The sequence below is a fragment of the Candoia aspera genome, chromosome 2 (genome assembly GCF_035149785.1).
Source record: "Candoia aspera isolate rCanAsp1 chromosome 2, rCanAsp1.hap2, whole genome shotgun sequence".
NCBI classification, from domain to species: domain Eukaryota; kingdom Metazoa; phylum Chordata; class Lepidosauria; order Squamata; family Boidae; genus Candoia; species Candoia aspera.
In genome coordinates this window covers 174,618,351-174,634,976 of record NC_086154.1, presented here as the reverse complement: position 1 = coordinate 174,634,976, position 16,626 = coordinate 174,618,351, and the positions used below count along the sequence as shown (strand labels likewise).

The 16,626-nt window shown below is 36.2% G+C and overlaps 1 protein-coding gene across 3 annotated transcripts in view; it reads right to left on the bottom strand.

The window, feature by feature from the left end:
* Window positions 1-16,626, bottom strand: part of FSD1L (fibronectin type III and SPRY domain containing 1 like) — a 42,181-nt gene that overhangs the window by 11,290 nt on the left and 14,265 nt on the right. For 2 of the 3 annotated variants that reach the window (XM_063294936.1, XM_063294937.1), the window contains exons 4-9: window positions 12,903-13,004; window positions 10,840-10,862; window positions 9,796-9,917; window positions 8,226-8,435; window positions 6,944-7,042; window positions 4,974-5,103 (exon numbers count right to left, since the gene is read on the bottom strand). In XM_063294936.1, coding sequence (XP_063151006.1) covers window positions 4,974-5,103; window positions 6,944-7,042; window positions 8,226-8,435; window positions 9,796-9,917; window positions 10,840-10,862; window positions 12,903-13,004 — 686 coding nt within the window. Of the gene's footprint in view, window positions 1-2,740; window positions 2,774-4,973; window positions 5,104-6,943; window positions 7,043-8,225; window positions 8,436-9,795; window positions 9,918-10,839; window positions 10,863-12,902; window positions 13,005-16,626 lie in introns of all 3 variants that reach the window. The other variant, XM_063294935.1, reaches the window with a different exon arrangement.

Genomic DNA, 16,626 nt, shown 5'->3' with positions numbered 1-16,626 from the left:
CCCAAATACCGCTGTTAAGCAAGGACTACCTGTAGTCAGTGCACCTTACTCTTTATGAATGGATTTTATAAATACTGGAGATGTTTTAAATTAGACTACTTACAATAATTTAGATTGTATTATAATAAACCAGTACGGACAAGATATTTGTGATCAAGGATCATACTTAATTCCTTCTTAGGGAGCACAGGTCCATTCTTGGTGAAGTGATGATGATGCAAAGTGATTAGGGTTACATTATTCACATACTTGGGAGTTTGTTTTCCCCTTAGGTTTTGGGGGGGTTGGGTACATATTTTTAAAAATAAAATATGCTCTTTTGAGATTTACATTACAGTTTTAATGTGTTTCCTGCCTCAAAATGGCAAGAAATTGAAATTCTGAAGGAACTTCAGAAGGGAGGGAGCCTACAGTTGGAGGGAGCTTTAGAGTTGCCTATCCCTCCTGTAGACCATAAAGCAGAAACTATTTTTCCAAAATCAAACCTTACTGTGGATGCTGAAAACACTAACCATATAACACTGAAAAAGTGTTTCACCAAGTAAAACATTTAAGAAAAAGTACTTACCAAAAAAAAAAGAAAGAAAGAAGTGAAGCATGAAAGACAGCAAAGCCAAGAAATTAAAGCATTTATTCAAGCAAAAGGATTAATACACACATCTCTTTTCGTACTCCAAGTCAGTCATTACTGCAAAGTCTATTATATTCTAATTTCTACCATAAAAGCAATCTTAGGTTTGCTGTCAGATTATGCAGAAAAATAGCAAGTTTACTAAAACACTGCCGTGTTTGGTACAAGACAAACACAGACTGAAATTAATACTTCCCCCCTTTAAAACTCTACATGCTATTTTTCTGATGTGCTCCAAATTCCCTTCACCCAGAAAATATTTTTATATTAACAGCCTTTACTAGTATTCTCAACAGCATTTATAATTTTAAATATTTGCTATACTTGAAACCACCAACCAGTACATGAATAAATACAAGCCAAATTCTGTGATTGTATGAGGACAGTACCATGATGCATACAATCAACTGATTTGATAAGCCACTATAGTTGAGCTGTACCACTTCCATGGTATTTTGTTTGTTCAAACAAACAAACAAAAAACGGTGTTTTATCTAGAACACTCTCTCTGTATGAAAAGACATGCAGGGCAATTATAAACCTTATCTGATTAAGAAAGCCTGCTTTATTCTCTTGATGTAGAATTCTATCTAGTCTGTCTATAGAGGGCAGAAGAAACCAAGGTTTTAATCCATACTACAGCAGACACATAGCCAACATAGTTTCGCCAATCCACTTCCCCTAACAATGATTGATCCAAAACTGTTAACACAGTGCTGCACATATATCCATTCATTTCATCAGCTGCTTGAGGATTTTGGAAAGGGGGTGTCTGTTTCAAAGCCAACTTTCGATGCCTAACATAGTAGGCAGCTCAAAACTTAAGTGCTCCTTCAGCAAAGAGATTAATGCCAAGAAAGTCAGACTGCCTTAAGAAATGCCTCTGCCAGATAGTTTTAAGGAGCAGATATCTCAGTTCAAATTGGGAAGTGATCGATTGGGCTCCATCTTCATTATGGAGTAAATGGTCCACTACCTACTGGGAATATTACAGCCACCTCGGTGTAGGAGGGATGGGAAAAATACCATAACCTGCCCAGACAAACAGATTCTGTCTATGAATAAATACATGGCACATGACTGGCTGAATCTGAAATAAGCAGATAGCAAGAATCCTTAGATTGTTAAGTGCAGACACTGAGTGCCCAGACTGGCTCAGGGTCTATGAAAGCATGATACTAAATAAGACTACCCATTTAGAAGGCCCAGAGGCAAAGGACATCCCACAGTGGTGTACTTACGTAGGGGCATTTGCAAGATTTGAGGCTTTGGTCAAAATGAGGAACGTGGCATTGTGCTCTAAGTTTTGCCCCTTCCATATGACACGCATACAAACATCATGGCACATATATAGAAGGGATGGAGTTTGCATTGTGGCACTCCAAAGCTGGTTACATCATCATCATGCCGTCTCGTGTGGGGCAGGAAGGTGGGCAACCATTCATGAGGTTGGCTCGTGCCTTAGAGCCCCTCCCACCTGATCAGAATTTTTAACCTCTTGGATTTTATATTTATTTATATTGTATTTTATATTTGTAAATTGTTTTTATAAGATCTTAATTGTTTATTATTATAGTCTTAATTTTATTGTAAACCGCCCAGAGTCCCTCTTTTGGGGGAGATGGGCGGTAGCCAATTTATTTATTTGAAAAATAAATAAATAAATTTGCCTCAACCCCTCCCCTGTGTGCATATATGTGTGTGTGAGAGAGAATGAATATGAGAGAGCATATGTACTGTCTTTTACAGAGAAAGTGCTTGTACAGCTATTTTTACCAGGATGTGGTTATTTATTACTGAAATAAATTTAAAACAAGCTAGGCAGTTTCCTATTTCAGATTTTCTTCATTTACACTTAGTTATTTCTATTTTGCAAATTATTAGAGGTTACACAATGCCTTGAATGCTTTGCACAAAGGAAATTAAAAGGGTTATCCAAAAGGTGACAGATTAAAGCACACTGAGGAATCAACTGGAACTCAGTGGCTTGTGTACTGGTAAAGGCTGTGGGATTCATGCCAAGCCCAGAGAGAGACAGAACTGAAAGGAAAAAAATGAAGAGTAAAGCTGGAGGCTAAACCCTATGGCTAAGAGGAGGCACAATATCACCTTGAACTGTTCTTCAGAAGGGTAATCTGGCCACTGTCAGATAAAAATAGGTTGTTAAAGGCTACTTTCTGCTACACAAAATCTTATATTTAAAAAGCAGTAATTTATTTTTTAAAACTACTACTAAATATTACTACTATGAGAGGAACTGATGCCATTCAGCCTTATTTTAAAGTCATCTACTTGCATGATATGCAACGTTGCCACAACATGCTAATCCAGAACTGGCACTAACTATAGTTTATATACTTACCCACAGGCAGTCTGCCCGACAGTAAGGCAAATTATGGCCAGATGCAGTTTGCTGCTAGCTCTCCATATAAGCCAATATCCCAATTGCGTTCATTTTTTCCTCTCTTCTACAAACATCTTAGAAAAAAAACTAGTGACCTTCAAGCTGGCACCGGGCTTCCCCTACTTCTCTCAGTGCCCTTACTATGGCTGGTGTGCTCATTATGACTCTCCCTGAACCAGGAAAGGGGAGCTTTGGTGCTTCACGGCTTAATTATTTGCACAATTTTCCCACTGCAACACATCATAACTGGCTAGTATAAAACCCAGCTTTAAGGTTATTACATGTGTAGCTAAGTGAGGCTGGATTCTTAATGACCCACGCTGCCTGCCCACCTATGATCTCCTGTGCCCAATTTAAAGTGTTGATAAAGCCGCCAAATCTTACGGTTCCATCAGCAGGGCTGGCTCCCAACACTGTTGTGAGAAGCAGGGCCTTATTGATGCTGATACCCCCATTAGAGAATTCCCTTCCGATAAAGTGTGCGTCCCCCACACCCCCAGTTTTGCTTTAAGTGATGGCTGAGGATATGTATGTTTACCCAGGCATTTGTTCAAGGGCCAGTCTTTTAAGATGAAATTCATTTTGTTCGATTTTTATTGCTTTATGGAAACTGTTTATTGCTCTTTATCTACACTGTTCTGGATTCCTTCAAAAGCCTGTGCAGCAGAACAAATGAATGAACAAACAAAAAAATAATATATACACATACTGTTTCAATCCCACCCACTCAAGGCACTGAAACACAGAAGGGACGAAAAGGCTGACGCTGCAACAATTTTACCTCATGGCTGCTCCTGTCCCTGTCTTCCCAACCAGACACCAGAAGGGGGAGGTAATCGTAGGTTAAGAAGCACAATCTATTTGGATTTGGACCATATATGGAACCATGATTAAGGTGAAAAACTTCTGCAAGCTATGAGTACACATGGTGGCATAAGTATGCTACCACAATTTAAACTATGGTCTGGGCTTGCACATGGCTTATGATGTAATTTACATCATGGTACATATATTAACATTAGCTATGGTTGTTTTTCTTGAAATGTTCTTAAATTATGACTGCAGTTGCAATTCCGGGAACAAATGTCTAAAAATTGTTTGCATAACTGCCTTTCCCTCCTCTTGTGGTTTTCCTGAATATCCATGGAGTATTATTTCTTCCAGTCACTTGGATGAGGGCTAAGATTTCTGATGATACCAAAAGACAATGCCATTCCTTTGATGAAGGATAACATATGCCTCATATATCTCTAATGGCTGCTGTGCTATTTGCTGATCCTCATTTGAAAATTTATTTCATTTCAACTGACTGCCACCATGGGCTTCATTTTCAGGTTTTTTTAAACATTGTTGGTTACAAAAAGATATAAAAATGAGATGATTCTGTTTTAACAAGGCTGATCTTAGAAAAGCCCCAAAGTTCCACATTTGTAATTGGATTAAGGACATCTTAACTTCAGTGTATAGGAGAATTGTTCTTTTAATTTAAGATGTTCTACTGTACATTAAAAAAAATTCCCCATTGTTATGACATAATCTTCAGATTATTTTTCATATATTTATTTTATGCATAAATCTGCTTCTAATAATGTGTCATTTACACATAAAATTCATGAATGAAAAGAAAAATGCAACAAGTTATTAATCCCAAATATATCAGTAATATAGTCCATTATATTTAGCACAGCAAGGTTTATAGCCATACCCTTAACCAGAAACAGTGAAATATACTGTCTTGTAATGTTATTGCATTATCACTTTTTGTATTTCTTCCAGAGATGAAATATTTCAAGTATTATCTCAAAGTGCTAGCAATATGAACAGTTAGAATCAATAGTCAGAGTTTCTAAAACTGAAGAAAATAAAGATACTTTTAATCCCTCATGCGTATCCCACTTCCCCTCTGACACGTTACTTAGAATAGTTCCGTTTTCTTACCTGCCTTTGTTTTCTTTTCCTTTTGTTTTGTTTTCTTGGCTTTTCCCTCCAGTAGAGTCCCACTCAACATAGGAATCTTCAACTTTTAAATTAAGATGAGATGATGAACCATCCAGATTGAATACAAGAGCTGAATAAATATGAAAGGCATATCAAAATAGAATGTACTATTTTTATTTAATGCAAAGTCCTTTCTCTGAGCCACTGGTTTTCTCTGGAAAATTGCCTCCTCCTTTCAACTCATAGCCCTTTAAAGTGTTTTTGTTAAAAATAATACCAGTACCTTACAAGATAAATAAGCAGGAAAGGGGTTATTTTCAGCAACAAACAAGCATGAGAGTATCCTCATTTTTTACTCTCAAAGACTGGGCATTTGAGCACATTTTAAAAGTGTCAAGTATTTGTACAGTTTAGCCCTCAGTTAATTTTAATTTTTTTTTAATTTATTTCTTTTCTATCCTGCCTTTATTATTTTTATAAATAACTCAAGGCAGCCAACATAGCTAATACGACTTCTTCCTCCTCTTTTCCCCACAACAACAACCCTGTGAGGTGAGTTGGGCTGAGAGGGAATGACTGGTCCAAGGTCCCCCAGCTGGCTTTCAGGCCTAAGGTGGAACTAGAACTCTCTGTCTCCTGGTTTCTAGCCTGGTGCCTTAACCACTAAACAAACTGTGTGTGAAACAACAAAAACCCAACACATTTTTCAGTTTTAATTCAGAAAAAAGATGTACACACAATAGAAGACAACCATGTCAATTTGTTGTTAAGAGATCTAGGGAATTCTGATAGTACTTGGCTTTTAACAGTAATGAATAAAAGCAGTGTATTTATTTTCAATGCCAACTGATATATGGGCAAAAAACCATGCTGATCTAATTGGCAGAGCACCAGATTATTATCATTTGATCTTTTAGTGGTTAAATAAATGCATTAAATGGAGAAGGCTTAGTATTTATATAAGTCTTAGAAACATTATTTCCCATTTTTAGTGCAACAGAAACACAATGCTAAGGAAATGATTGCTAATATTCTCAGAGGCCAGAGGTGTTAAAACAACCTAGCAGTCAGAACTGAATCACATTCCTCATGGAATTTGCTTTATGGAAATCTAAAGTTTATTTTTGTTACTTAAATGGCATAATTGAGTCTACACTGCTCTACTTGTCTTCATGCTTAGAAACTAAGCAATATATTACTGTATTAAATTAGAATGCATTATACAGTTATTTCTTATTTTAACACAGAACTTTGAATATTCTCTAGAAAAAAATCAATACATTTTTATAATGCTAAATTTGAAGATTATGCTAAGATTCACTCCACTAAAAGTAGTATAAATAAAATATCATTAATGCATATTTCATAAAAGGGTGAAAGTTAGCAGAAGCAAAGCTGAAGAACACAGCACTCTAAAACTGTATGTAGCAGTTCCAATCTTACAGCAATGAATTATATATGTGTATGTGTACACACACACACACACACACCAGCCAAGTTCTTTTTAAAGCAACAATTAAGATCAGTTATCCCTAAATAATCCTAGGCTTTCAATCCCAAAAATAATATTCAGAACCTTTTTGCATACACTATGGCAGTGACAATTACTACTAAAAGCTATTAAAAACATGTAGACAACTGATAACATCTTACAGTACACTGATATGTGCAAAAGGGTTCAAATGACATTCTTAGCATTCTCACGCTCTCTCCATGCTTGTAAGCTTGGTCTTAAACTGAAATAAATGTCAAAGCTGGTTGAGAGAGAATTGTTCCTTTTTGCAGGTCTTTTCATGTATTTGCAACTTCTAATAAAGTGTACTGTCCAGCATCAGGGCTATAACTCAAATACTAAATTACATCAGATGGAGAAATAGTTACTGCCCAAAGACAGCTCCTTTATAGTCAGGTTCAGATCTGACCCATATTTAAGACAATATAGGAAGCTAATTTTAGGTATGCAATTTTACCTTTTGTCTCTAAAGTTACAGGATCCGAATAATCCCCAGCCACAGCCTTGTTGCAAGCTCGGACACGAAAGTTCATGTATTTTGAATCAAATCTTAGTCCTGGTAGAAGGAAAAAAAAAAAAAAAAATTCAGAGACACAAAGACTATATGATGAACAAAAAAAAAAGTTAATAGCACAAGAATGAAAGGAGTATTACACACATACATACATACATATTTACATACACACACACACATGGACAGACACACATATACAGACACATGTGTGCACACACACAGATAATTTTGGGTATTAATAGCACTTGATGCTGAGGAAATGAGGTAAGATATACAGAATGTCAATTTTATCGTGCTATTTGTCCATTCAAATTGACTATTCATTTCCACTGAGAGTAAAATATTGGGAATGAATTAAATATATTCCAAGATACATAACACGAAATCAAGAGTGGACAATTTGGATACTAAAAAACAAGCAAAGAATCAGGCTTAATTATGAGATACGGTGATAATGCATATATTGGAAGAACTTTACTGGAACTTCATTGGAAGAATCCCACATTTTTTTTTTATTGTTTTAACTGCAGGTTTGCAGAAAATAGTTATTTCCCATATCAAAATAAAGTGTACTTAAACAATCCCACTCCCATCGCTTACTTCAGGTTTTATTCCTGGAACCTAAGAGATTTCCTGCAATGCTTATTTCCCTTAATAATGGAAAGTTGCCAGGGACAGAATGAGAGCAAGATGAGATGGGTGTTTTCTGACTTTCATTTCTCTTTTCATTTCAGTTATACTACTGATAACTTAAGCTAAAAAATAAGTTAAAAACTGAAAAGCATGTGGAAATTGCAGCACCATCACCTTCTCATTCCCATAATCCAGAAAGACAGAGAATATGGTCATGCTTTGTTAAACAAATGTTATAAAAAATTTAACATTACTATCCTATCAAATAAATAATAAAATAAATTACCCTCAGTAACCCCAGTAGCATGGGAGGTTAGAATATTAGAATAATTGTTAAGCAATTGTGTTTGTCTTGCCCATTATGTGATCTTGTAATAGTTCTAGTTAGCTTTAACTTGGAGATTTGTCCTTAGTAGTGAGCTACTCTATTATTGTTCTAGTACAGTCATAAAAATCAAATCATTTTACCAGATTCCATCAGAAATTTATTTTATAATTAGAAACTACTAGAACTCAATCTGAAGAGGATTGAGTAATTAGTAATTAGAAACTACTAGAACACAATCTGAAGAGGAAACAAAAGTATAATTACCCAATAATGTATATTCAGTGCCCTTAATGTAGTCTATAGATTCCCAACATCTCTCATCTTTTATGCGAGGAAGCCCATCAAAGTTGGTTTTTCTAAATTCTAGTATATAGTGATCAATTTTGTTGTCTTCTTCTGTCATTTGCCATGCTATCGTTACAGCGTTGTCAGCTACCAGACAGTCTGTTAAAATAATCTCTGGAGCTCTGGGAACTGTTAAAAAATATAAGCAAACAAAACATTGATAAAGTAGAATTCCACCCTTAAACTAAGCTTTAGGAAAATTCAAGTGGAGGAACACAGATTTGATCACTAACACAGCTACTGAAATATATTTAAACAAAGTGACTGCCTTGAAACATGAAACTAAGCTATGAAGTGAATTGTCCGGTTTTAACTTAACATGTTATGTGAACCACAAACTGTAAACCATAGTTTATGGTTTGGTTTATAAACAATGGTTTCTGCTGTGAACCCAGCCATAAACCACTGAGGTTTAACTCAGCAAACTGGAATATGAGTCCTCAGATTGCAACACTGACTTTTATCACTTGCACTGGAGGCAGGAACCATTTTCCATTTAGCTGGAGGAAACAAGAGCCAATACTCACAGATTCTCTCAGCTGCAGGTGTTTTCGAATACCAGTGCCAAGCATCAGCTCTGGTTGCTTGGGAAAGATGAAGGACATCCCAAGCAAAGCAAATACTGTGAATGCTTCCAGTAAAAACAGGCACCCATTAATAGTGGCTGGAGTTTTGTAGTTTTATGTCACAAACAGAAAGAAGTCTAGTTCTAGCATTTTTTGTGTGAGTGTGATGGAGTGGAAAGAACAGATGAGAAGTAGCAGCAATTAATGGCAATTAAATGCACACGTCAGTAACATTTGGGCAATTCTGGACTGAAATACCAGTGAGTCACTCAGTGTAAGTTTCAAAACTGCATTGTCAAGGGAAGAAAGTCACCTGTGCATCACTTCATTTAAATTCAACTATTTATCACACTGAATTAAAATTACAGTTATATGAATGTTCAGTATTGCCTAAATATTTGGGAGCTTTATTCTACTAGGCTACAAGATTTACCCACAATATGACATCAGGTTTAATATCCTGACAACTTTCAATCAACTTTTTGAGCACATACAGATGCCACAAAAATGCTACTTGGAAACTGGCTATGCAAAGCTGAAAAAGATTCTTTTAAAGCAAAACTTACTGATGACTAGCAACTGGGAATAGACCCAGTAAGTTAATAAAGCTGTGTTTCTTCATGAGTATATTTGGTAATACTGCCATCTCTTAGAATGCATCATAGACAGCTTAGTTCCCACTTCCATTTAGTCTTTGCTAGCTACTGCAGCTAAACTCTGATATTATATCAACAGGCACTACAAAACAAAAAATACAACCTACAATATACACAATTATGAACCTCTTTACTTCCCTGTTCCCCTCACCTCAAAGATATACTCTAGAACAAACTGAAAAAAGGAAATATCTTCTTTATTACGTTTAAGGAGGAAGATGTATTATATTGCAACTCATTCCTGCAAATAACATTCTTTTTTTTTACCTGGCAAGAACTTTAGTGCCTGAAGCATTTGCCGCTCCTGAGAAAAATCCACCATCAGGTGTGTCATATTGTCACTCACTCTGGGTTTCAAAGACAAGCGGAATGCTGGAGCCATTGTGACTCTAAAATTAGGAATTAGAGAGACAGGCCTTTAAATTTCTGACCTACGGTTCTGTAAGATGCAAACTACTTGGAAAGTATTTTAGTCAACCCACTGAAATTTAGATACTTGATAAACTACAAGTAGTAACACATTCCCCATGAGTCAGACAGTTTAAAAGGCAGACAAGTGACAGTAACAAGTTAGTAGAATTTTTTTGGTAGCCAGCAAACTTTTAGCAATCCTGTACCTAGTGCAGGAATAAATAAGGCTGAATTAGCAAATAATGTGCTTTTCCATATACTGGATACTAAGTAATTGGAACCATGACCATTTTATGAGTAGTTTACTTTGCTCTATGCTCACCTCTTAAGAAATTAACCTGTCTGGGACTGTGCACTAGATGTGGACACTGGTCATTTTAATTCTCAGGATTCCATGACCTGAATATATTTCAAGTTCCAACTACTGTATATATAAAATAATCTTCTCATGTAAAGAACAGAAATGCCCTACCTGCAAATTTTCCTAGCAATCTGGTTGTTTTGGAAATATATTCCATACCAAATTTCAGCTTTCCAGGTCACACTGAAGAACCCTAACAAGTTGCAATATTTATATCTAGCATCATATAAACAAACATTTTGAGACTGTCTATCAGAACCTTCAACTAAATTTTAAACTGCTCCTGACGTAAGAGACTAATGCTAGAAAGAATGATTATTTTCCTAGTCACATTTCTATTTAAATGATACTTTTTCAAGTGAAAATTAATACACACCACAGGCATAAGGAAACATAAGGCCAAAAAGAGCAATGCATCTCATCACCATGCAAAACATAATCATTTGGTTGCATCACATCAGAAAAATGACCTGATTCTAAAATTCTCAACTCCAATTAAGAAAAAATTACAAACAGAATCAAATGAGTTTGTACTGTACCTATCCTTGATCTGTCTGGCAGCCTTGAGGTACATCAGGAAGAAGAGAGAGAAGGTAGTTAATGGTTTCATGCAAGTTTCATCTGCAGTGACATGCAAGAAAGAGTTAGTGAATGATTCACAAGGCCAATCAGAATGTTATAATTGAAGATTTTGCATCATAAGCCGTTGTTAATTCAAATTAGAAATTCAGTAATAAGCAACAAAGCCACTGAAAGAACCCACAAACAACTGTACATAATACACCATCAAATTTCTGGGATATTAAGGAGACTAGCCCAACTCAGAAACATTCAAGAGATACTTGCTGGTTTCTTGGGTTATTAACTGGTGTTAGGGCTACGCAAATCTTTCAAAAGAGGTAACATGCAGGAGCATGTGCTAAGCATCCCATTTTGAAGAGTTAAAGCAGCTCCATGTTTTTTTAGGCTTGTACAGCTGCTTTAAAAACTGCTCCCAACCAACTCCACAGGTCTGTACATCACAGCAAAAGATCTACTGGAGCAGTTTCTAAAGCAGCTATGCAAGCCTGAAAAATGATGGGGCTGCTTTAGCTATTTGGAAACAGGTGCCTCATACATGTTAAAGTGTCTCTTTTGCAGAATTTGTGCAGCCCAAATGAATACAAGTTACATTTGCTAGAAAGCTGTGTGAATGCCTCCACTTACATAGCTACATATATACTAGACAAGGTATGTTTTCATCTGCACAATCAAAATATATTCTTCAACTCAAACAATTTTATTTATTACTTAGTTTTGGACAGAAAAAAATATATTACTCACATTTTCTGGTTGTAAGGTAATTATTACCTTTTGCAATAGTGCAACAGAAAGTGACACAGAAAATTGAAGTAAAAATCCTAAAATCTGGCCCTATACATTTTAAAGTTCCATGCATGACTCTGCAACCACAATACACTGGAAACAAATTTCAAGAAATTCCTGATTCTGCTTTTTTGTTTGATTAACCTGTAATTCTCCTTAGAAGTTGTATGTGGAAAAGTTCTCAGAGTGTAATTCTACATAGAAGATTTTGTACAATATTAACACAAATGCATATTCTTATAAGACAACCATTCAAAATAAGGAGAAAAAAGAAATTGCTATAATCAGTAATTTGCTCTCTGAATATCTGACAGAACATCCATATTCACTGAAAAAACTAATATGGAAAACAAATATGGAGAACAAAATCACTTTTAATTAGATGCTCAAACCTGGCTGTTTTTGCACATACCAGAACGCTGGGGAATTTGAAATAGTTTGGACAGAAAAATGCTAGCTCCTATGGTTCTCATACACACCTCTTAGTTTTCCTGTGCCTGCCACCCACAAGTGTACTAGGAAAGGTGATATAATCCAATGAGCTTCACAGTTCAGCAACTCAAATACTTTCTTACAGTCAGATTGAGTGCTGTCAGTGGCATCATGCAAGCCTGATTTGTGAATGCTTGCAAACTATTTTTTTCTCATGTTACCAGCTAAAATAATTATCCTATATGAAATTTGATATGACAACACCACCTCTCCTCAGTCCCCAATTTAAGCTTGCTTAACTTCCTTATTGAATAAATATTTAATGGAAGATGGATCTAAGAAGTGATTACTCAATGTCTTTAGCTAGAAGCAAAATGATATGCAGTACGTATTCTGCTACTTCAGCAGGTAACTGTATGTAGAATGGCCACATATTCCATGGTAACTTCATTAACATCAATCATTCTTGATAGTCAGAGCTAAAGAATAGCAATAAAACAGGCACAATAGGACTATGAAACTAAGTTTCGTGCCAGATATTTACTACAAAAGCAACAGGGATCAGGGTTCTGCTCCTCCAAAGAGATTTCACATATTTTGGAAGCAAAACAAAGCCTCTGTTAACTGACAGGTACCATTTGGCTAAGCTCAGCAAAAAGTTCATCAATAAAGATATTGCTGAAATAGCAACATTTCAAACATGCTAGTTCTACCACCAAGTTTTATTATACATTACTGAAGTAACTGCAGACAACTGATATATAGTTTTTATCTACTGCTTGTTCACGTTTGGCAAATTTTATACCTTTGAAAATTCTTCTGAATCTTTTATGTCCAGGGATCGTGCAGCAAATTCCAGCAATTCTTCAGAGTTCTCCAGGGCATTATTACATTGACTAAGCTGATTCTAGGAAAAGAATATGAATGTGTTCAATATACCAGCCCATTCACGAGCATACTTCATATCTGGTTCACTCCTTCTCCAAATTTGATTATTCAGGAAAATAGGGAGGTCTTCAGTCCAGTGATAAAACATAGGCTTTTATTAAAAATGTTCCAAGGTTGATTATTTCATATAAAAAAGCTCAGGGAGTTTGTAAAAGCTCAGCAATTGATGTAAAAGTTTAAGCACAATTCTGTGGGGATTTGCTATCAATCAGACTCAATACTGGCCTAGATGGAAAAGCAAGTATCAAATATATGCAAATTTCTTATTCTTTTGAACTGTATGCTTAGTACATGGAATTTGACATCTGGAGAACATAAATGGATTCTCCATGCCCTTACTATGGCCAAGAGACTGATATTGCAGCATTGAAAAGATAAATGTATGGCCCCATTTATTCAATGGATTAAAGACTTGATTGCATTCACCACTTATGAGCGGATTGCCTGCAGGTGTAGACTTTGCATGGAAAAGTATAATGAAATATGGGGCTCATTTATACAAAATACATTAGGTTAAAAAAATGATAGTCATATAAATGTATTAGAAATATATATGCATCTAAACAATATTTGCATTAGATAAATATATATAGATTTGTAATTGTTTACTGTTATAATGATATACTATGCCAATTTTTTTTTCCTTTGGTGTATTTTTTTCTCTTTTTTGTAATAGCACTTTTTATTGTTTTTTTTTCTTCTGGATAATGTATGTATCTTTATTATTATTGTGGGGGTTTTTTATTATTAAATAAAAAGCAATGAAAATTTTATAATAAAAAAATGCATACTTCCTATATCACATTTGCCATCTTTTTTCATTATGTTTGCTTAAACTCTTAAAAAAAAACTGTAAAACACCACTCTTCTTTATATTATTTTCTTATCTGCTAGCAGTTTATTTATAAATAATCAAGGCAACATATAGAATATACTGTATACTATCACTCAATCCTATGGGATTATGCTTATATATTTCATTTAACTTAACAATTCTAGTCCAGAACTTGGGTAAAGATTTATCTTCTGCTGTCATCAGAAGATGACATCATTTAGGAGGTTATGACAAAACTAGCACCTTTTAACTGGACCCCATATGATTTTTAGCTGTTCTAGATTCCAAGCAGACAACTTTCTTACTGTGGAAACTGTACTTGTCTAATCCTAAATTTAATCACTGATTTTTTGTTTCTTTTTGTTTACGGTAAATAAATGTGATCAAATAATGGTAACTATTTAAAACAGTGATTTGCTAAGACTGTAAGAAAGCTTTGCAATAGATACACAATGTTACAGCTTAATTCAGCCCTTGAGAGTCATTCTCCTGTTTATAGTTCTGTCTGAAGCTTGAAAAAGGGGGAAAGTATTTGTGTCATCTCCCTCAACCTTAAGAAATGCAACCAAGAACTCAGGGTCTACCCCCTTTTCCAAGACAGTTCAAGTATCAATTAGGCAACAATCTCAAACTTTGCTACTGATGATCTCATTACACTGATATTTTAATATTCTATACAACCCTCCCCCCAAAAAACCTCACAACAGAGTGATATGCATAAACATATTCCTGATAAATCACTTAGTAAGTATCAAGTACTTTGATAAGATGCTTGGTTTGTACTTCTATTTTTAAGGCAGCATGTAGTTTTTTTTTAAGGAATATTCTCTATTTTTGAATAAACACAATTCAGTTAAACCTAGAAATGCTGAAGATCATTATCAGACAACTATTCATGGGCCTAACTGGCTTTAATTGGCTGCAATGTTTGGAACATCTCTTCTTAAGTTTCTTGAATTTTATTGTGTTGGGGCTTCCACCCACGTATGCTGCCCTGGACGCAGTGCTGTATTACTGCTACAGTTTGGAGGATATCATCTGTTAAGTGGCACTTTGTTGTTGTTGTTTATTCGTTTAGTCGCTTCCGACTCTTTGTGACTTCATGGACCAGCCCACGCCAGAGCTTCCTGTCAGTCATCAACACCCCCAGCTCCCCAAGGGACGAGTCCGTCACCACTAGAATATCACCCATCCACCTTGCCCTTGGTCGGCCCCTCTTCCTTTTGCCCTCCACTCTCCCTAGCATCAGCATCTTCTCCAGGGTGTCCTGTCTTCTCATTATGTGGCCAAAGTATTTCAGTTTTGCCTTTAATATCATTCCCTCAAGTGAGCAGTCTGGCTTTATTTCCTGGAGGATGGACTGGTTGGATCTTCTGGCAGTCCAAGGCACTCTCAGAATGTTCCTCCAACACCACAGTTCAAAAGCATCTATCTTCCTTCTCTCAGTCTTCCTTATGGTCCAGCTCTCGCAGCCATATGTTACTATGGGGAACACCATTGCTTTAACTATGCAGACCTTTGTTGTAAGCGTGAGGTCTCTGCTCTTCACTATTTTATCGAGATTGGTCATTGCTCTTCTCCCAAGGATTAAGCATCTTCTGATTTCCTGACTGCAGTCAGCATCGGCAGTAATCTTCGCACCTAGAAATACAAAGTCTTTCACTGCTTCTACATTTTCTCCCTCTATTTGCCAGTTATCAATCAAGCTGGTTGCCAAAATCTTGGTTTTTTTCAGGTTTAGCTGCAAGCCAGCTTTTGCACTTTCTTCTTTCACCTTCATCATAAGGCTCCTCAGTTCCTCTTCGCTTTCAGCCATCAAAGTGGTATCAACTGCATATCTGAGATGGTTAATGTTTCTTCCAGTGATTTTAACTCCAGCCTTGGATTCCTCAAGCCCAGCATGTCGCACGATGTGTTCTGCATACAAGTTGAATAGGTAGGGTGAGAGTATACACCCCTGCCGTACTCCTTTCCCAATCTTAAACCAGTCCGTTGTTCCGTGGTCTGTTCTTACTGTTGCTACTTGGTCGTTATACAGATTTCTCAGGAGGCATACAAGATGACTTGGTATCCCCATACCACTAAGAACTTGCCACAATTTGTTATGGTCCACACAGTCAAAGGCTTTAGAATACTCAATAAAACAGAAATAGATGTTTTTCTGAAACTCCCTGGCTTTTTCCATTATCCAGTGGATATTGGCAATTTGGTCCCTAGTTCCTCTGCCTTTTCTAAACCCAGCTTGTACATCTGGCAATTCTCGCTCCATGAATTGCTGAAGTCTACCTTGCAGGATCTTGAGCATTACCTTCCTGGCATGTGAAATGAGTGCCACTGTGCCATAGTTTGAACATTCTTTAGTGTTTCCCTTTTTTGGTATGGGGATATAAGTTGATTTTTTCCAATCTGATGGCCATTCTTGTGTTTTCCAAATTTGCTGGCATATAGCATGCATTACCTTGACAGCATCATCTTGCAAGATTTTGAACAGTTCAGCTGGGATGCCGTCGTCTCCTGCTGCCTTGTTAGTAGCAATGCTTCTTAAGGCCCATTCAACCTCACTCTTCAGGATGTCTGGCTCTAGCTCACTGACCACACCGTCAAAGCTATCCCCGATATTGTTATCCTTCCTATACAGGTCTTCCGTATATTCTTGCCACCTTTTCTTGATCTCTTCTTCTTCTGTTAGGTCCTTGCCATCTTTGTTTTTGATCATACCCATTTTGGCCCGGAATTTACCTCCGAT